The sequence below is a fragment of the Hoplias malabaricus genome, chromosome 4 (assembly GCF_029633855.1).
Source record: "Hoplias malabaricus isolate fHopMal1 chromosome 4, fHopMal1.hap1, whole genome shotgun sequence".
NCBI lineage: Eukaryota > Metazoa > Chordata > Actinopteri > Characiformes > Erythrinidae > Hoplias > Hoplias malabaricus.
The window spans coordinates 33,023,422-33,045,997 of NC_089803.1; the positions used below are offsets into that span (position 1 = coordinate 33,023,422).

At 40.1% G+C, this 22,576-nt stretch overlaps 2 protein-coding genes across 6 annotated transcripts; both read left to right on the top strand.

The window, feature by feature from the left end:
* The first annotated feature begins 4,599 nt into the window (after positions 1–4,599).
* alkbh3 (alkB homolog 3, alpha-ketoglutarate dependent dioxygenase) lies at positions 4,600–14,222 on the top strand. 5 transcript variants are annotated; one of them, XM_066670014.1, is made up of 10 exons: positions 4,600–5,023; positions 6,196–6,289; positions 6,678–6,751; positions 6,851–6,885; positions 6,995–7,042; positions 7,158–7,264; positions 7,852–7,940; positions 8,710–8,919; positions 9,555–9,653; positions 10,828–14,222. In XM_066670014.1, the coding sequence occupies exons 2-10, from the start codon at positions 6,217–6,219 to the stop codon at positions 10,918–10,920; spliced, it is 828 nt and encodes a 275-aa protein (XP_066526111.1). In that variant the 5' UTR covers positions 4,600–5,023; positions 6,196–6,216; the 3' UTR covers positions 10,921–14,222. The 5 variants fall into 5 exon arrangements, with proteins under 5 accessions (XP_066526111.1, XP_066526115.1, XP_066526112.1 ...); XM_066670018.1 differs by having other exon boundaries at positions 13,368–14,222; XM_066670015.1 differs by having other exon boundaries at positions 4,600–4,898.
* A 5,017-nt stretch (positions 14,223–19,239) lies between these two features.
* Positions 19,240–20,756, top strand: c4h11orf96 (chromosome 4 C11orf96 homolog). Its single transcript, XM_066669571.1, has one exon. The coding sequence runs from the start codon at positions 19,605–19,607 to the stop codon at positions 19,974–19,976; it is 372 nt and encodes a 123-aa protein (XP_066525668.1). The 5' UTR covers positions 19,240–19,604; the 3' UTR covers positions 19,977–20,756.
* Positions 20,757–22,576: the final 1,820 nt, after the last annotated feature.

Sequence of the window (22,576 nt, forward strand, 5' to 3'; positions counted from 1 at the left end):
CTCGCCGAAGTGACGCTGGCACCCCATACTCCCGGAGCACCTCCCACAGAATCTCTTGGGGATAACGGTCATATGCCTTCTCCAAATCCACAAAGCATGTGTAGAGTGGAGTAGCAAATTCCCATGCCCCCTCAATCATCCGTGAAAAGTAAAGAGTTGATCTATACTTCCACGTCCAGGATGAAATCTGCATTGTTCCTCCAAAATCTTAGGTCCGACTACCGGACGGATTCTCCTTTCCAGTACCTTGGCATAGACTTTCCCCGGGAGGCTGAGAAGTGTAACTGGCACAATTTCTCTGATCCCCTTTTTTGAAAATAGGAACCACCACCCTGGTTTGCCAATCCAGAGGGACTGTTCCCGAGGTCCATGCAATATTGTAGATGCGTGTCACCCAAGACAGCCCCACTGTATCGAGTGCCTTCAGTAACTCTGGGTGAATCTCATCCACTCCTGGGGCTTTGCCACTGCGAAGCTTTTTCACCACCTCAGTGACTTCAGCCAAGGAAATAGAATCCAACCCCCCAGACACTTCTCAGGAGGCATGTCTCTTGGGTTAAGGAGCTGCTCAAAGTGCTCCTCCCAACCCTCAATAATACACACAGTCGAGTTCAGATTTTCACCATCCTTGCTGAGCACAGCTTGGACAGTGTCCCCCCTCCCCCTCCTGAGCTATCAGAGTGTTTTCCAGAACCTCTTTGAGGCCGCCCGCAAGTCATTCTCCATGGCCCCTCCAAACTCCTCCCATGCTTTGGATTTTGCTTCAGTAACTGCCACAGCTGCAGCCCTTTTTTGCAAAGCTAGCCAATTCCGAAAAGCCTCCCTCTTCCGCTAGACAGCTTCCCTCTCCCACGGTGTCCACCAACAGATTCTTGGGTTGCCTCCATAACAGGCACCGACAAGCTTTTGACCACAACTACATGCAGCCATTTCCACGATGGAGTTCCAGAACAGTGTCCATTCAGACTCCATTTCCCCATGAGAGTTGAAATCCATCCAGACAGAGTCATCTGCCATCTTTTCTCAGCACACCCTCACTATACGTTTGCGTTTACCAGGTCTTCCCCGCCATCGGATCCAACTCACCACCAGATGGTGATCGGTTGACAACTCAGCCCCTTTCTTTACCCGAGTATCCAAAACATATGGCCTCAGGTCAGAAGACACGACTACAAAGTCGATCAATGATCTTTGGCCCAGGGTGCTCTGGTACCAAGAACACTTATGACCAATCTCATGTTCGAACATGGTGTTCGTTATGGACAAACCATTATTAACACAGAAGGCCAACAACATCAAACCACTTGGGTGCATATCAGGGAGACCATTCCTCCCAATCACTCCTCTCCAGGTTTCCCAGTCATTGCCAACGTGAGCATTGAAGTCCTCCAGCAAAACAATAGAGTCAGTGCATGGAATCCCCTCACTGCCTCCAAGAAGGCCGAACACTCTGAGCTGCTGTTTGGTGCATATACACACAACAGTCAAAGTATTCCTCTCTGCAAGCTGGAGCCGCATTGAGGCAACCCTCTCATTTACTGGGATAAATTCCAGCTGTACAGCCGCCAGCCAGGGACCTGTGAGTATCCCCACACCCATCTGGCGCCTCTCACCCTGTGCAACCCCTGAGTAGGATAGAGACCAACCTCTATCGAGGAGTTTGGTTCCAGAGCCCACACTGTGTGTAGAGGTGAGCCCAACTATATCTAGCTGGTATCTCTCAACCTCACGCACCAGCTCTGGCTCCCCCCCCCCCCCCAGTTATGTTATGTTCCATGTACCAAGAACCAGATTCCGCTGACAAATTCCACAACACCAGGGGCCCCTTCGCCCCCGCTCTGTGCCCGATGGGCATTGCACCGCACCCCTACTCTGGATTTTGTGGGTGGTGAACCCACACTCCCACGCTGCCATTTCGGGCTGAGCCAGGCTGGGTTACGTGGGCTGTCCGGCCACCAGGTGCTCGCCGTCAGACACTACCCCCAGGCCTGGCTCCAGGGGTATGTCCAGGTAACCCTCTCCCGGGCAGGGTACACTGAGTTTTAATGGGTGCACTCATAGGGATGCTTTTGGATCATGTTTGTCTGGAGCTTCACTCCAGACCTGTCCACCATGGGAGACCCTACTGGGAGCTAACAGCTCCCGACGACATAGCCCTGGAGGTCATGAAACCACACAAGCCCTTCCGCCATGACAAGGCCCTGATCCAGGAAGTGGAAAATAAATATATTTGTTTATATTTCATATATTGGTAAAGTCGAAGTCTAGAATTTGTAAATTGTTGAATCTGCATTTGTGGATCAAGTCACTTGTGTTTTCCATGACGTGCATTTGTTCATTTCCTCTCACGGGTTTTTGGATTTTGAGAATTTCTTTTTGCATTTCACCTGATCCAAATACAAATGCAGCCTGATCCAGAAATGTGGCCAGCAGGCGAACAAGCCACCGTTAGGTGGCACTGTTGTTTCCCCCAGTGTCTCAGGACTGACCTGTTGCTCTCAAGGCCTCAGCAAAACACTCCGCTGTAGGCGGGAGTATGACTCCATTGGCTGCCCCAGTAAATGATAGACAGCTAACTCTGGCTGCTGATTGGCTGAATAAAAGTGATGACCAATGAGAAGCGCATATTCTGTTTAGGAGCCTTGGGGTATCAGGTCCTCCCTCCGGCTGAAGGAGAGCATCTGTCTGAAACAATCACTCGCCTTAACAATTCATTCTCAAAAACACGGAGCACAACAGGTCCCCTATCAGCCTTATACCCACCACAGCTTTTAGTGTCCAAATACGGAATGATTTTCAAGTATTTTATTTGTAGCGAAATTATATATATATATATATATATATATATATATATATAACTTTATTAGTGTGCAGCGAAATTAGGGAAGTTTGAATTCCATATTAAATGTTGCGTCTCTTTTTATGTTGGCGCCACACGTCCTAAAACAACAGTGCCACCAAGCGGTGGCTTGTTCGCCTGCTGGCCACATTTGTGGATCAGGCTGCATTTGTATTTAGATCGGGTGAAATCCGAAAGGAAAGTCTCAAAATATTCTTTGATCTCCTCGGGCCCCCTGATGCCTGATGCTTCAAACCACAACAATTAGCGGCTCGTGCTGCCAGCACCCTGACGAGCACGGGTTTAACCAAACGCATGCGCAAGGGCACCCAGAAATTCTATACGCCGCGTCTAAATTTTATTTCAACCCAAATCAACTTGTCTGAAATAAGTGGCCAATAGGTCGTCATATTGCCATACAGCAACGTTATTTAATAATAAACTTGTGACAACGTTGTTCAGACAACGTAATCAGTTCCACCTTTTGACAACGTTGTAGCAACGTTGTAAGAAAGTAGACAACGTTGTGACAACGTTGTGTCTTTGCTGGGTAAGTCTTAGTCAGATACCCCTTGAAACTCGACCCAATAGACGGATTGAAAATTCATTCCTCATTTAGACATCAGGACATGAGACACTTCCTACTGAAAACCCACATTAAATGTAATTAAATTATACGGCCTTTATTACTCTGAAATAGTGCTTGCATTCAGGCAAAAGAACCTTAATAAGTAATGCTGGATGGTCAGATCTGACTCAAAAACACCAATCCAACCCATTCCAAAGACACCGGACAAAGCTACATCTCTTGAGAGAACACAGGTCCATTGCTAAATGTTGGTGGGCTTTATAAAATTATACTGCTCTACAAGTGGGAGCTATCCTGTGCTTTGAATCAAGATTATGTGTCTTTGTTTTATTCCATGCTTTCTTCTCTAAATTCCAGCTTTTACTTTCTGAGAGATGATTAAAGGCACTTCTGTGAAAGTTAAACCATTGTAAGCACTCCTTTGTGTTTTTTGCAGTTAATTTTCTTAATGCCAAAAATATCATGCAGGTTGTGCGATGCTTCTGTGCAATTTAAAAAATAATGTTTGATGTTAATATGAAATAGTGTTCTATTGTTAAGCTGCAGGTATGGCACAATTACGTGTTAGAGTATGTTATTGGTTTTTCATCCATGAGGATAAAAAAAGCATACTTGATCAATTCAAAATGAACACAAAAATGTGTTTTCAGTATGAGCATAGACGAGAATATTAAAGTTACTGCTCACCTGTCACCCATCCCTGCACAATCGGCCTGCAACTCAAAAGTCCAGTCTGCCAATCAACAAGATTGGCTCCTTAGGCTTGTATCATAAGAAATCCTGGCTGCATTAATCCTCTCACTGGAACACTGCACTTTTGCTCAGCCATGGCAATCACTGCTTATTTCACACATGATACATATTCTAGTGTATAAACAAATCCACATGGGCATGTTAACATGAACTTGGTTTTCACTGGAGGGGATGAAAAATGTAGATGAATGTTTGAACAGGTGTCTGCAAAATTGTGGACACATAGTGTATGGTTCTCATACACTCATACTTGTATAAACGGGATAATTAAACAGGCAGGCGTTTTTGTTATGAGCAGTATAATGTTTGTCTGTAGGTCTGTAGATATTTGGATTTGGTGAGTTGTGTGCCGTATTTGTTTTCCAATTTCTCCTCAGGTCGGAACCATTAAGCTGACGGCGTCAGTGAAGTCGGACGGATGGAAGGAACACTCTGATTTGTTTTCAAACTGCTGAGGGGCAACTTCTCCTGATAAAACCCATCTTTCCACACAGAACAGACATCTCTCAGTTCCACCTGAAACTCGTGAGCTCTCCACGCCTCTGCTCGTCCTGCCCGAGAGTGGACCTTTGGTCTGTGAAGCTTCTCGCTGATGTTTGCATGTTAACAGTGCTGTTTCAGAGGAGCTACAGCTCACAGCTGTGTCTCACAGACGTGCACTTTAGCCTCGCTCTTCTTGAACCGAAGTATTTAAGAGTCCAAGCGTTATAGTATTAGGTACGTTTAATCCACCCCGAGAAAACATTTATGGAGAACCCGCTGACCTTGTTTTAACTGCAGCGTTTGTACCGATGTACGCCTGAAGGTGGCAGCAAAGTCCCATTTGTTGCACCCAGTCTCAGGCAAGCGTAGTACATTACACACTGAACTGCCTAGGTCTTAAAATACGTATTACTTTAACAACATGTCCACGTGGTGTTGATTATACGCTAGAAGACATGCGTAAAATAAGCAACAATGTGGCTGAGCATTCATACTTTGCAACTGCAGTGTTTCAAAGATTGTCTTAAATTGGCGAATTCGGACAGCCAGGGTTAATTACCTCATAAATCTAAGGAACAAATCACATCAATTTGCATGGGATTGGTGGAGGAGTCTGCATATTTGGGTAGGGAGTAACTGCATTTTTAATGTACTGAATATGCAAAGGTTCTTTCATATGAAAAAAAGTGGGGCACTTTAAATTAATGGCTGCTGCATCCAAACTGTGCATGATAAGACCCCTAAAGAGCCGCACGTTGTTTAATACAATTCCCTGCTTTACAAACATTGCACAGTGTGGTGAAGGTGACAAAATGTCATAAACCGTATAGTGCACTGTAAGGCTGACCAAATAAAATATATTTGCTAATTGTGATTTTTCTGACCAATATTGCAAATGTGGTTTATATATAGTTTTAAATCCAGGCCTGTTTTTATAACAAGAATACCAGGCTGTAATTCTGAAGACTGCAGAGGTCCAGAATGTCCAGACATGTAAATAGCTGTGCTTGGTTGCTTCTGATGTTATATAGAACCCCAATCTATCCATTTAAATTTGTTAGCACACTGCCATTGTCAAATTTGTTTAACAATCTTTACACACACTAAAGCGTAAAACAAGAAAAACCTTGCAAAAATTTGAAAGCCTACCAGGAATTACTGGGCGCAAGGCAGGAACACACCCTGGAGGGGGCGTCAGTCCTTCACAGCGACACACAATTACACATTCACTCACACTGAGGATGTCAACATTGATTCTTTAAAAAAATTAATATTGTTCATCAATTGGTTTTTTGTTTGTTTCATTTTGTTTTTGCAGCTGATGTTGTGAGATTTTTTTTGCCTGCATTTTCTAGACTGTCAGTTATCAGGTTAATTATCTTTATATGCAAAGAAACCCCAATAAGTAATTGATAAAAATGAATCATATAGCCTTGTAAGGAGTTATATGTGATTCATCCTCTGTGGATCTATGTGACTTTATTGCACAGATAATGACTGCCTTTAACAAAATATTTTTTTAACTTTTCAGTTCAGGACTCTTCAAAACTCTATGGGTGATAAGCGTCAGAGAGCAAGGGTGCAGGGCTCCTGGGCCAAACCTGCAACCAAAGCATCACACTCAGGTAGCCAACTCTTAATTTCTTTGCTAGTCCTTTTTGTGATATTTCACAAAATGGGATTTATCAGAAATGAGGCCAACAAAAACTTTTAGGTTTTCTCCTATTAGGGAGGCTTGACTTTTGACAATTATGTAATGAACTGTGCAGTTTCTCCTATAAGTGTTAATGATAATTATGATATGTTCAGAAATCGAAAGTGTGATTCATTGTCAGTCGTTATGTTTTCCTGACTTTATAGTCCAGTGTTAAATGCAAGGGCTACGAAGATACTATTCATTCTGGAATCTCATTTCTGGGATTATTTTCTAAGCTCAATGTACATAATGAAACCAGGCAACTGATTTTAATCATGCATGGTTGAAAAGATACCAGATATCCTCTACTGTTTCAGGAGCAGGTAAGCAGCCACTGCCTGGGTCATGGAACACTGGGCCAAGAACGTATGAGTTCCATCAGCCAGCTGATGTAAGTGCCAAGTAATAGTGTGTTTGTGGCTTGAGGTAAGAGATGGTATATTTGCGATGTTCCTGTATTCGTCTGTTCACTTCTACAAATGTATTTCAGCCTGTCAGAGTGATACCCACAGAGAAGGTGATAGAGTAAGTGATCTTTATTTTCTCACTGATAATTGAGTACACAGTAATAAATATTTACCATTTTGAACCATAAAGGTAGAAATATAAATTATATTTCTCTTTTCCTTCTTAGAAAAGCTGGGGACTATGAGATCAGCCAAGGACCCACTGGAGTGTCCAGGTAGCATTGCATGATAAAACCAATAAGACATTTCTGTTACAGACTGTTCCTGCTCCTAAGTTACTGTTCCTGCTCCTAATTGTGGGGTCTCCCTGCACCCCGTTGTCTGTGTCAGACTACGGCTTCTCCCTGGGTTTCTGCCACTGGAGGAGGCGGACTGGATGTTCGCTACACTACTGGCTGAGCTGCCATGGTCACAGAAGACCAATTATGGCGTGATGGGTAAGTGATAATAAATGAAAGGGAAAAGACATAGACTCTTAATGTGTTGAATTAAAAGGCCAAGATTCAATTATAAACTGTGAAAAAAAATTAAAAACCAAAAAGTAAAAGTGTGTGTGTGTGTATGTGTGTACACATGATGACTCATTCTTTCCAGTCCTTCTTCCTCTCCAAATTGGCAAGCCTGCTACAGTTTCTAGCACTTTGGTTGATCCTTTCCAGAAGTAGCAGCATGTTAAAAAGGCTTAAATATACTAAAGATATAAATATTTGCTTTGGATAAGCAATATAAATCTAACTGAGGCTCACACAATGTTCCTTTTATTGAGACATATTTTTATGCTGATAATTGGTTCAGTTTTATTCCCAAATTTGGAACAAGTAGAAAATGAAATTTAAAAGTCCAACATGTTGTCACTGGCCTTTTCCTGCAACTTCTCATAAAAATTTTTAAAAATGTAAATGTGTTCTTATTATTTAGTGTTTTAGTCTACAAACCGCATTTTATAATTTCCTACTGCAGACAAGGGAACATACTTTCACATGCAGTTGCACTATATGACAATGTGAAATGTTTCCTGGCTCAGGTGATGCATATGATGAACCCAGACTGACTTGCTGGTATGGAGAACTCCCTTATACATATTCTCATTCTAAAATGCAGGCCAACCCTCAGGTATCAGAAGCTGTTTATATATTTTATTTAGTTTTTGTGTTTTAAGTAAGTTAAGATAAAATATAACTGTATATTCCTTGTTTACATCTTATTTTACTTATGACTAAATATTATTTAATAGATTCTTTATTATATGTACAATTAGTTTATATTTATACTGATAAACCATAACATTATAACCACTGCCTTGTTTCTACACTGTGAACTCTCCCAGCACCACTAACCAAAGAGGAGCACTCTGTAGTTCTACTATTAAAAAACTGCAATCCATCTGTTGCTCTGCATACATTGTTAGCCCCTTTTCACTCTGTTCTTCAGTGGTCAGGACCACCACAGGGCAGGTCTGATTTGGATAGTGGATGATTCTAAGTGCTGCAGTGACTCTGACGTGGTGGTGGTGATGTGTTAATGTGTGTTGAACCGGTACAAGTGGTTCAGACACAGCAGTGCTTCTAGAGTTTTTAAACCCCTTAGGCTCAGGACTGAAAATAGTCCACCAACCAAAAATATCCAACCAATAGCAAACTTTTCTGCAACAGATGAGCTAATGTCTCTGACTTTACATTTACAAGGTGGACCAACAAGGTAGGTGAGCAACACTAATGTGTCAGGGCAGTTTAAAAAACATTTTGAAAGCGGTTTTTACTTTCTAGACCTGAAAACCACCTCTGATAGGCCAGTATATACAAGCATTTAGAGATGTACTCACAGTAAACAACACATTATTCTCCCACACATGCACTTGATTCAACCATTTTTCCTCCCTTAGTGGCATCCTGTCCTCACAACTCTGCGTCAGTCCATAGAGCAGGAAATCTCTCACAGCTTTAACTCATTATTGTGTAACTTGTATCGTGATGGAAAGGACAGTATTGCATGGCACAGTGATGATGAGGCCTCTTTAGGCCCTCACCCCACCATTGCTTCCCTCAGCCTCGGGGACACACGGGTCTTTAGTCTCCGGAAGAAGCCACCTCCAGTGAGTTAACACTTGTGCTATTGCTTACCTTATGGGTCTTTGTAAGTAGCAGTGCAGGACAAATAAGGGGTTTGTGTGAAAGAAATATCAACAGATTTTCTAAATATCGGATGACTGGTCTGAATGTTTGGGTGGTGCACTGCCAGTGAGATTTTTGAAGTATGAATGGATGTCTGGACACTTGAGCTGCAACGAATAATCAACAATATCAGTTAATAATTCACAATGCTTAATATTAAACATTAAAAGTATTAAATTTACTATTCATAGTGTAAATATTAAAATATATAGTTACTAATTGGTAGCACATGTGACAATATAATTTTGGATGTTTTATGATAAACCCTTGTCACACAAAAAAAAAAAAACGGAATAATGATGCTTTTTTTGATGGAATTAGCGAGAGGAAACCATGGGAGATTTTATGATTTGATTAAATAATAATCAAATATTATGTTATTAGTGCAAAACCTTGTATCTCTGAAATAATTAAATGTAGATACAATATTTTGAGAAAACACTGATGAATAGTTGAAATAATAAATAGATTAATTTATTAGTAAAGCAGATCTACAGACTGAATTGTTGTTCTAGTGTGTGTTATGATATGAAAGATTTGGGGTTCTTCATTGTAGGAGGAGAAAGGGGATTACACATACTCAGAGAAGTTAAAGATACCACTGAGCCATGGAACGCTTCTCATTATGGAAGGATGCACTCAAGATGACTGGCAGGTAAAGAGATACTTGTATCTTTAAAAAGAAAAGTGTGCAGCGACAGTTGTTTGTGATGTTATGTTGTAATGGCACTGACCTTAGCTTATCTATTATGTCAGTAAAGCAATCCTGTTGAGTTCTTTATGAACTTAAACTATGGTTTAAAGTATTTGTCTAGCAAACCTGTTTGAACAATTACATGCCTCAGGACATGGTTTCAGTCTAATCTGGGTTATATATATTGAAGTAAACTGAAATGATCACAACAGAACTCATCACAAATTAGCTCTTATGTTAAAATCAAACCCTTAGACATCAGCTGACCATCCTATATATGAAATGCTTTTGTGTCAGGGTGAGAAAAGGAAAACGAAAGTTGCCTATACCACACCATATTCTGCATGGTTTTTATGACTTATGTTGATGGGGATTAAAATAAATGGACATATAACATTTTTGTGATCAGACAGTTTTGTTCACCACATATCACTGACCTGTCGGCTAAATGCTAAAAGCCCGTTGGAGGTCATTCTCTCCTGCTGTAGCTTTGCTATTAAATGTTGGCACAGAGTCCAGCTACAAGCCTTTTCAGAGAACACAAAGAAGGGGAAAAAGGTCGACATTTTTTGTAACACCTTAAGAATCTCATAGGCCCATAATTTGAACCTGAAATGTGCCCAAGCCACATGGTTGAACCTTTTAATCAAGCACAATTTACATTGCATGGTCAAAATAAGGCTTACTCAGGCCATGGTGGATGACTTGCTAAAGAGTGCTTTGAAAATACACTAAATATTTATAATTGTCGGGACACGTTACATAACTGTAAAGGAGTGTTGGCCAGTTTTGCTGTGACAGCTTTGCTGTAGATACAGATTCCCCAGAGACCATCTGAGATTACAATGTTCTGAACTGCAGTCAGAAATATGTCTCATACTGTTCCAGACTGGTCACTTTTTAGACAAGCCTAGACTGCAAAAACATGTTTAGCATGAACCTAGAGGACATTCATAGGGAAGAACAGGGAGTTCACATGTCTTTATTTAATGAGTGTTTGTTCATTGTTTGTTGTTAAAATAAAAATTTATTGGTAAAATAACTAGCAATATTCCCTGTTTGGACAAAATATTGTTTCACTGATTCTCCTTTGTTGTCCACCTGTTATTAATGTTACATTTCCTCTTTTAAACAGCATTCAGTGGCGAAGGAGTACCACGATCGGGGACCTAGGATAAATCTGACTTTCCGTACTATATATCTAGAGCCACAGCATTCTTCCATGTGATGACAGATAACATAAATGGGATTGGTGTCAAAGTAGGGCCAAAGGGTTTGAGAGCCAAATAGCAGAATCTATAACTGAGAAATTACATTTTGAAAAGGAGAGGACTGTTATTAATAACAGGTTTATAAAAACAGGTTTATAAAGAGAATATTTCTTTATTTGCACTGCACTTTTTCTCAGTCTCGCTTTTGAGTTCCGGGATTTCGCTTTAACTTCAAAAAGCTGCTCGATTCTGAACTGTGGCCGTTTTGAGAAGGGCGGGATCTAGTCCGCCACTGGCTGTTGAAGATAAGCCCCATCCCCCGAGTACATACTACACGCGCCGATGCGCAAGCCCGTGATATTCTTTTTATAATCTTTTCAAAACTTAATATCTTGGTGATGTTGGTGATGAATTCTGCTTTTTGGTTTTCTTTTGGCCCTACTTTGACGCTATAGTATGGGAGACAGACAGGATGTGTATAGTTACGGACTGGTCACCACAGATGAAGGCTGGAAAAAGCTAAGCATTTACAGAACATGAACAAAATATTGAGTGGTTTTGTTTATTTATTTGACAAAACAGTGATTGATTGTAACATAACCTCTTTTCAGATTATTTACTCCTTCAGGAGCGTGTTTAGAACATTTTTAAACAATTTCTTGAATATGAGATACGTAGTTCAGTCTAGAGTAAAATCCTATTATGGATAATGGAAGAAAATATAAAGCAGATATATGATAGTGTTCAAACGTTTTTTTTTTTTTTTTTTGAGAACTACTTCAATTAAAGATGGAAGAACAACTTTGTGCAACGTAGTGCATTATTGTTTGTTTAGTGTACAACCCACGTACACTAACTGATACTACTGGATAGCAGATACCCATAATGCACTGCGTTATTTGGTAAAAACCTGCAGGACTTAGTGTCTGAAATTGTACCCTCCCTAATTCAGTTCCCAATAATAGTGCACTGTATAATGAGTAATATGGAGAATAGTGAATAGGAAGCCATTTTGGACACAGTGCTAGTCTCATATCCAAAGCACTGTTTATATGTGCATTTTATAATTTTTTCTCAAACATACTGTGTTTGTTTGAGATACTATATTAAAGTTTATAACCCCTGACAGACTTATTGTATCAAATCAACAAATCACAGATATAACACAAAACTATTTTGTTTAATAACTGAATATTCTGGCTTTTTGAAACATACCTCAAACTTATTTAATTATGAATTGTTTTCTTTAAAAATAGTATATTAATGTAGAGTGAAAAAAAGAAAATATTATTTAAAAATAATTCTATAAACAATAATAATTAATTAAAGTATATTGCTGGTGACTCTGGCTTTTGTGATGGAGTGATTTCTTTGAGGCATGGGCGTCACTAATTAGAAACAATATTTCATCAACCTAGTTATCAGTTTCTCCATTTGTGGTTAACAAATAAACTTCACAAATTGGAGCTTTGCCATGGACCAATTTTTTTAAAAATACATTATGTTTTTAATCTGATTGAGATTCTGGTCATGTCATTGATTTGATAAGCCTTTCCAGAAGAAAAGCTTACATTCTTTGATCGGTGGCAAGATGCATTATCTTTGTGAACAATGACTACATCATTAAAATTTCAGATTAATGATAAGTGTCTACAGTTTCAGTTTACACTTGTTGAAGTAATGATTGCCATCTCCTCTAGTCCTCTACCTGACATGCACACCCATATCAGAAATGAGTGGGGAAATGAGTGGTCCTCTAAGTGTGGTGATTGCATAATTCTGGCTAGTGGTTGTGTAAGAGAACTGAAGTTGGTGTAGCTAATAGCCATTGTGATTATTGTGACAGCATTATATACTTTTTCCTGAGTCCTGCTTACCTCTGCTTGGGCAGAATCATTAATGGAGTCTATAAAGACATTTACTGCCAGTTATTTACATTTATTTGTAATATTATAGACCTAATGCGGGTTGTATAAGTGGGGTTGCTGTTTTTTGGTACCCTGTGAGTCATGAAGTACTTGCTCTGAATCAGATTAAGAACTGAATGGGCATCTGTGTTTTCACATACGTCATAGCTTATGTTTGAGGGGTGTATAAACCAGTCATAAACACAGACTGTTTCCATGAAGGGGTATACTAATTTTATCATAATTAAACTGTTAACGTTTAGTCACACGAGATTTGGTCTCAGATGTGCCTTGATTTTAAAGCTTGTCAAAACAAGCTGGTTTGTAAAAGTATACAAACAAGTATTTTTTTTTTATATAAAAGTTATTGTTATGACTTTGCCTTTTTGGGAGCAGCGAGATGCTATCTCAAGTTAAGGCTTTAACTAAGGACCTTTATCAGATCATTAAGACTCCACAAGAGAGCATAAATCTCTTCTTGTTGTTCAGTGTTATCTACTAGTGATTTGTTGCAGAACTTTAATTAAAGCTATGGTGTGTACCTTCATTCTTCACAGTCAATGCTTCGGGCTGCTTGAGAGAGTCCATAAAATCTGACCTCTGTTTGGAAAGTCAAGTCCTTGCTCCCTCTGTTCTGGAATGCAATATCTCATGCTGTTTATTGTAATGGTACACTGTGCCTAACCTTCTCCTGACACAACTCATGGTGAGAACGAAACAAAGAAGCAAAGACAACATCTTGATTTTGCCTAATGTTTTAGAACACTTTTGTATTTGTAAATATCTGTGTGTAAAATCTCTGTTGTAAGAGTACAGTCTTATTGCAGTAATGAACATGGACTAGCCCATAGAGGTATTTACAAAGCTTTAAATATAACAGGGCACTACCAAATCAGGGGGAAACTTTAACTGCAGTTATTGCAGAAATAAACAAACTTTAACCATAGCAACAATACTCAGCAAATGTTTTAGGCACCTGAAAAAATATAAAGCTAAAAATACAAAACCTAATAAAATAAAATCTAAATTATTACAGTAAATAGTGATATTTTGTGTGTCACTGTTTTAGTTTGACATTTTCTACATCCCTTCTCATAGCAGTCCAATATTATTATTTGAAGACATCATCCAATGTCTAGTTTTATGGTGGTTAATAAATCCTTCTTTATGTTAAATCAGGTGTACTGGTGATTTTGGGAAATTTTGGGAAAATGCAGAATAAATTGAGATGGGTAATATAAATAGGAGACTGAATACGAAGCATGTAATTATAAGCTTCTACATCCGTAGGGCTGTCACAATAACCGCGGTATGGTAATACCGCACTATTGACCAGCCAAATGCAATGTACACGTTTTCCCTTTTTTTTTTTTTTTTTTGCATGGTCTTGTTTTAAACTTTGCTGTGTGTGTAATGAATGTTAAATAAATTTGTTTTAAAAATTGTAAAAAATTGTTGAGTGTAATTTGTCCCCCCTTGTTGCCATATGAACTGCAGCTGAAGGACTTTGTTTTACAAAATAGACACAATGGCAGCAATCCTAGTCACAAAATCAAAAGCAACTTTGGCAGTTTGGGAGCATTTCAGCTTTCAACCAAATGAAAGGTTATTCAGACAATATGCAAAGTCTGTGCCAGAAAAGTCATTGGGGAACAAAGAAATGCGAATTTGAGATCTCATCCCGCTACCTATAATCCAACTATCGAAGCCCAACTGCCTCCTCCAGCACATGAGTCATGGAGCAGCCTCAAAAGTGACAAAAGTTCAGGCCAGGTCCAGGTGACAAAGAGGAGAGTAGCATTAGAATTAGGATGAATTAAGTAATTTGGGACGGTAATATCGCATATCGTTTTGAGCCCCGATAAAACACCACAAAAAATTCTTTCACTCCGACAGCCCTATACAACAGTGCAATTCTTTATCCCTGGGGATTTTCCTAGTGGTTATTTCTGTAATTAATGCTAGCAAATGAACACTGATAGAAAAAAAATGCATTTATATAAATACATATTTGCATATGTTGGTTTGCATATAAAAACCATACCACAGAGTTGAGGGATATTAAACTGTTACAGAGCATAACAAAGCATGACATGAAGCATATTAGGGAGGAATGCATCATTGCCACAACAGGGGAAAAAACACTTGGTTCTCTGAGCATATTCTTCATTGGACAATTCTTAAAAATGTATTATAAATTATAAAAATTATAAAATGTATAAAAAATTCTTTGTAAATGAGATGTGTAAGTGTGAAAAAAAGGACCTTTAAGCAATCCTTTACTTAATGTAATCAGCTTTTACAAACTGGAGTTAGTTGAACATATCTTAAATGGTGCTGTGTTGTTCTGCACAGCAAGTCCATGTCTTGTTTTGCTCTCATAATCTTCTTCTAGAAGGTTATGCAGGCTGTCTTGCCACAGTTTCCCACACAGTAGCCCAGGGTTAGGCTTCATTAGCTGGACTTGCGTATTTTGTTTTTCAATGCCTGTGTGAGTGCTGGAAAACAGTTGTCCTCTGAGTCCAGCTGGCTGACTCTGTTTTCAGTTACATCAGAGCAGCATGGCTCCTGTTTCCACTCAGCCCACCACATTTGGCCCATTAGACCAGAGCAGAGCAGAACGCTAATCTCAGTTGCCTGTGACATCTACCCAAACACAAGCTCTCTGTCACCACCACCATGTCAGAATTCAACCCCTTTTCCTACTTCAGACATTTGCAGTTTAACTGTGCTTCAGTCTTCTAACCAGAGAGTTATTACCATGTTTAGCAGTGAGTTCAAATAAGACTGACCTGCATGGACTCGGTCATTTGCATGGCATGAGAATGTTTGTGATGATGGTAATGATAATATTGAGACTGATATACTAGGCCTGTGTATTCAGAGCCACCAAAAACCACCACCAACTCCCCTCAACCACACACCTCCCTGTCTCCAGATGGTGTGAGGAAAACTCCACCCCTTCTCGTACTACTCCCATAGAGCTCCTGTAATTCAAGATAATTTACCATCTGTGTTCCACAGAGAGGTTGGGACACTGAAACTGTTGTTCTTTTAATATGACCTCCATATATAAAGTTCTTGGCCAATTATGTAAAAATATATATATATATATATATATATATATATATATGTATGTATATATGGGAAATGAGAGTTTCTGAGAGTAAAACAGTAGCAATTAATCTGTCTATCTTTCTGTCTAATGACCTAATAATCCCCAACAGTCAAATAATCACTTGTGATAATGTGGCTATGACTGAGAGTGTTCTACTTGTCTGATGTAATTCTTCAGGAAATACTGAAGGGATTTAGTCTTTGATGAACTGCTTGTCATAGACTGTGTATAAGCAATATGGGACGGCTGTGTTTTGGCATGTGAGAGTGCAACTTACTGCCTATGAGCATTGCACTTTTTTGTTGAGTGTGAGGGGGCTCTACAGAGACGTGGCTATAATTTTATACTATGTTTAGAACAGTTGCCTCAGTGGATGTAGGGCTTGCCCACTGAGAATTTACTTTCCTAAAAAAGTATTTTTTACTCCTTTTGAATTGCATTCACTGATCGTAGCTCACCCTTAACCTGAGCAGAGCAGATGTTGCTAATCCTGTTACTCTCAGACATTATTGCCATAGTATGAAAAAATAGTGTTAGATTCCACTGTCTGACCAAGGAGACCCTATAACTGTGATGTGACATTTTCAGAGTTACTGCACCAATTAAATGGTCAGTTTTTAGTTTTTTTGGGTTGTTTCTCTTCCTTTACCTTTTTACAGTTGGACTGTTTGATGAGTTGTTGGCTATGACTGTATGGATTATGATTATTTTTGTCCTTATTCTGAGCATTATTGACATGTAATATTGAGATGAACCAAAACTCTGAATGTAATTGGGATGAAAAAAAAATAGATAGATAGATAGATAGATAGATAGAGATATACAGATTGTGGTTAGTTTAGATTAAAAGGGATATCAAAAAAAAAAAATATGTCTGTGCAGAAAAATAATTTGAATTACACATCATCAACCCAAACTGACTCAGTTTAACCATTACGAGTGTTTATATTGAAGGCATATGACCATGACACCAGTATGACGTAAACAAAACAAAAACAATCCATTAATCAGTCACTAGGTCTTTAGTCAAATCTCTCACACTCCAGCCCCTCTCCCCCAACTGGAAAATGTAAATCAAGCCTTGTTTGTAAAGTCAAGGACATTTATGCTGTATAGCGTGAACTCAAAAACACTTGTAAAGCAAACCCCTTGTGTGATACCGTCTCATTGTTTATATAGTTTATTATGACAAGCTGCAGCCTAGGGGCTGATGACCCTGTTGCAGGGTCCGAACAACAGGATAATTAAAAATGCCAGTCTTGGGTATAACATAGTCATCATTAGTCCTGTATGTAAGGCATATAGAATAAAACCTGCTGCTGTGGCTGTCAGTCAGACAACTGAGAAATGAAAAGTGGATGACACTTTTACTTCTTTGCGTGTCATGGGAATGTTACTGAAATTCCTCATGGTTTCGTATGAAACAAAGGGAAAATATAAGAAATAAAAGATTAACATGATAAATATATATAGACCACAGAAAACTGTGGTAATATTAATGGGATACATAAATAATGAGTAAAGTTACCGTAAAAGAAATTAACTTCACATTCTTTTAACGCATAGTGTGAATAACTTCCCACACATGATGTCATTAGACAAACAGTGACTAGTGGACTGGGCTTCTGGATAGGGTGAGTGAGTGAGAAAGACCGCGTTGCCCTTGCAGTCCCAAAATAGAACAGGTCACCTATAGTAAAACAGCAACTTACCCCCAATCTTTGGCCTTTGGAGTATGGCATTCAGAAATAATTGGGAGGGTGGGTGGGTGAGTGAGTGTGCACTAGTGTGATATCCCCTTTGCTGTTAAGAGCTTTTTTAAGGCTCATGCTCATTATGAAGGCACATCCTGGCTCTATATGATGAAAAGAGCTCAGCTATAGTCTCTTACACATCCAGCTGATCCTCTGCTGTGACGTTGTGACTGACACAGCTCTGGTCACTGTGCACTTGTTTGTGCATCATAACTGACACTGTCCTGCCAGAAGTAATTATAGACCTAATGGATCTGGACAGGGAGAGGAATAGAGAGAAAGTGACGACAGAGACACTCGTTAGTTCTGTGACACTGTTGGGTGGGGATGCTGCCATGTCAGCAACCTAAAAAAATGTCTTAATGACTTCTTCAGAAGCCATAACAATGACATTACCTCCTTGTTTTTACACTCACTGTCTGTTTCCTCTTCTCCACTGTCCATACAAGAGCACATTGAAGTTCTACAATTATAGACTGGGGTCCATCTGTTACTGTGCATACCCTTTCACTCTGTTCTTCAATGGTCAGGACTTTACATCAACAAGGTGGACCAACAAGGTAGTCCAATACTGTGGACAGTAAATGTGTCTGACACCAGCAAAACACACAATAATAACACATCACCACTATGTCACTGTCACGGCAGCACTCAAACTTATCCACCGTCCAAATCATACCTGCTCTGTGGTGGTCCTGACCTTTAAAGAACAGTGTGAAAGGGGGCTATGAACAATGCAAAGCATTGCAAATATAAATATCTAATATATTGGACAAACAAAAAAAAAATAAAATAAGTGTTCATTGAGATTTCATGTATATACTTACATACTATATCAACGCTGTCCAGTGCCCAATGAATATCACTTATGTCCACTTATATGGCCACTTTACACCTTCTTAACCCTCAGTGGAAGTCAGTGTGAAAAGATTTAATTCCAAGTAATTCTGTAGCATTTCTATTGGTCCATTCATCATGAAACTTCCAGAAATGGTGAGGACAGCTGAGGTACATGTTTCTCACTAGAGAGCAGCGATATATAGATTGTTAATGTATTGTCCTGGGAAAAAAAAGTTGAATTATAAAAGAATACTGAAATAAGCGAACAAGCACTAATGATATATTCACATTCACAGCAACTAGTGGTCATTTTAATATCTTTAGTCAGATGAAAGCTTACTGTAAATCCCCTGATTTGCATTGTCTTGTTTATGTGACATTTGCATGTTTTCGTGTGTGTGTGGTGATGTCTGCAACTTGTGACTGTGCTGAGCTCACCACTGCTTTCATGGGAAACTTTTGATCTTAAAGCAAATTCCAGCTGGTTGATGCGTGTTTGTGTGTGTGCGCATGTTATGTTGTATGCGTGCTGCTTTTGCTCCACCTCCCCCTCCTCCTCCCACTCAGCTATCCTCTAGCAAGCGTTTATTTAAGGGGGCTGATTCAGGGGGGCTTGGTATGGCTGGCCAGAACCAGGCCTACTCACAGGCTGAGGGAGGGGCCTGCAGGCAGTGGGGAGATGTTGAGGGAGTATGCAGCTATAAAAGCCTGGGCTGGATTTCTCTCAGTCTGTATCTCCCACAGTAACGACCCAGATCCAGAGCCACTGGCAGGAGGCAGCCTTGGAAAAACGCATTGCACTGCAGAGAGTGCCAGAGAGAGGGGACTTCTGCAGCTTGAGCTTTTGCAAGGGCCAGAAGGAAGCCTGGTGGATTCAAAGCATCCTCCAAGCAGCAGGACCATAAGACATATTGGAATCATTCTCTGTGGACTGTGAGTACACTTGAACTCTTTTGAACGGAGGTGAAGTAGACTAAAAGTCAGCACTGGAATCTTCTTCAAACAGAGATAAGGGGAGCGAAGGAGCAGGAACATCTAGAGCACCTCAGAAGACCAACGCTCAGCGTCTTTTACCACCACCCATGGCCACACGTCCAGTGGAGACAGTGGGCTTCTCCATGCTTCCAGCCCACATACTGGCTTCTGCCATGGAGGAGTTTCCCCAGCAGCTACCAGTGCCCAAGGGCCCAGCCAAGGGCCGCAGTCGACCCCGGAGACCCAGAGAGGCGCGCTTCAAAACTCAGCCAGTAACCTTTGCTGAGATTGCGGAGGTGGAGGAAGAAGGAGCTTCACCGCTGGAGGAGGAGAGAGCCAGGCGCTCCTTTCTGCAATCGCTGGAGAGTCTGAGGAGGAGCACACAGACACTACACCACACAGGCTCCACACACTCCGGCAGAACCACCTCTCCCACACAGGCCAGCCTGGACTCCAGTGACTCTGACTCAGCCCCATGATTGAGGGACACAGAGAGATAGAGGGAGAGATGTGATTTTGTACGTAACCTTCTCCTCTACTGTAACACTGACTTTACTGGACTGGACTCCAGCGCACATTGCACATATCATTCTCTTCAAGCATAATGCATACTTTGTGGCTATGACTTAGTTACAGCATCCAGTCAAGCCAAGCAATGGCTGACTGGACATCTTACGCTCCTCAGCTTTTGAAAAACATCTAGATCTAATCTAAAAGATTCCAGAAAATAAATTAAAATAAAAATCATACATCATTTGCAGTTTAAGATTTAAAGCAATTTATCATTAGCTTTAAAGTTCTACTTGCTTTTCCAAAAGGACAAAAGGACAAACCCACATGTCAATCATTTTATATGTGCCTGGTTACAGATTAGAGAATGGCTCATCCACGATCCGGTCTGGATTTCCGGACTGATAACCTTTAACACTTCATCATGATTATGCACTCGAATCATTGACAGGAGAACTGACGAAGATACTTGAGTCTGCCAAACTAGTGTATTTACTAATGAACTCAGAGAGGAACAGCTTATTTTCTTGCTAAATGTTACAGATATTTATTCACAGATTATCTTTCAATGTAACAATGAGATAAGAAACATGTATTGCTGACGTTGTGGGCTTGCAAGGTCACTATCACAGTTTCAAAAGGGAAAGAGAGAAAGGAAAAAAAATAAAATGCCTTTGTACTTTTGGTTTACATTTATTATCTTTGTAAAATGATTTCTTACCTACTTTAATAAATAAATGCAAATATAAATCCAGTGCATGTCTGACAGTTTGTGTTTGTGTAAGGTTATTCTGACCTGCTCTAAAGAAAGGCAAATTCATCTAAAGGAGGAAGGTGAAGGGAGGAGGAGTATGGAGAAAGGACAAAGATGTCTGAGAGGCAGGACCTGTGCAAACTGCCAAAGAAAATATATAAACCCACATTAAATATATGTTAGAAATATGTTGGCTCCCTATGACACTGTGAGAGCGTTTCATATATATATATATATATATATATATATATATATATATATATATATATGTGTGTGTGTGTGTGTGTGTGTGTGTGTGTGTGTGTGTGTGTGTGTGTGTGTAGGTATATTAAGTTTTTTTTTTTTTAAAGTTAAGTAATGTACCATCATTTGCCTCTTCATTTCTGAAGTAAAAACAATGTTATGGTAAAGTTATTTAAACTGCTATGAATCTACGGTTTTGTCAAACAAGGATAGATTTTTATAATCACTCAGCTTAGCCTCTAGGGCCCACTAGTGGATCAGTGTGGCCCTGTGTAGACTGCTATCATGACTCCAGAGTCCAATGGTCAGTCTCTCTCAGGATCACTAGCATGTGTTTACACAGTGCTTCACCCTAGGTTTGAAAACAGATTTCAACAAGCCCCTGCTGGACTCTTCACCCAGAGAGTGATCTGTTCTTCGCTGGCTGGTGGATGGAAGCTAAAAATAGCCTCAATTTGACATTCCTTCTGATCCAGTTACATTACAGAAATACATGCTTGTGTTGCCAACTCAAGAGATCACTGTACTTTGACAAATGTCTTTAAAGCTTCTTATTTGTATCCCAGTTGTTGTGTTTGTGTTAGGGGTACAAATCATATACAGCATTAACTCCCCCCTGATTTTAATATTTCTGTAGGCTTTAGATGACCACGGCTGAATGATCCAGGGTTGTATATCTGAAGCAACCATGACACATTTATCTGAGTTTATGTAAGAGAAAGAACAGAAATGTGTCGATTATATGAAACTGCTCCAGTTCATCCCCTCACCTCTCTGCTCAGATCTGATCCCTGCAGCCTACTTTTTATACGGTTGCCTTGGTGATGAAACATTATGTCTCGAAACTGTTGGAAAAACAAACCTTGTGTTCTGTTTTCAGGCAGAATGTCCTGTGGACAGCTCCTCCAAGTCTTCACCCAAAAACAGCAATACATCGTCCCACACCAGCCAGGCTGAGACTGCATTTTGACCCTTACATTCATGCTATAGCCCTTTTTATGACATTTTGATTCTGTCTTTCATGCTAAAAATAAATTACCTCTTAAATAATACACATTATTCTTGAACTCTGTCTCTGGATCCAGTCCCTGATCAGTGCATACACACAGACACACACACACACAAACTAAACAAAAACAAGCAAACAAACAAAAAAACATGTCCTCAGCAAGCAGCTGGAAGGCCACTCCTGTTCTTGCTTACATAACCCACTGTTCTATATCTCTTATTAATTTCATTGTGCCTGAAAACAATTCACACTGAATGAATGATACCTGTGGCACAGTGGTGCAGCAGGTAGTGTTGCAGTCACACAGCTCCAGAGACCTGGAGGTTGTGGGTTCGAGCCCTGGTGACTGTGTGTGAGGAGTTTATGTGTTCTCCCTGTGTCCGCGTGGGTTTCCTCCGGGTGTGCTGGTTTCCTCCCACGGTCCAAAAACACATGTTGGTAGGTGGATTGGTCAAATGTGTCGGGGTGTGTGTGTGTTGCCCTGTGAAGGACCGGCGCCCCCTCCAGGGTGTATTTAACATGGCCAAGAAATGCGTACTACTGCAGTAAAAGAAATTTGACTG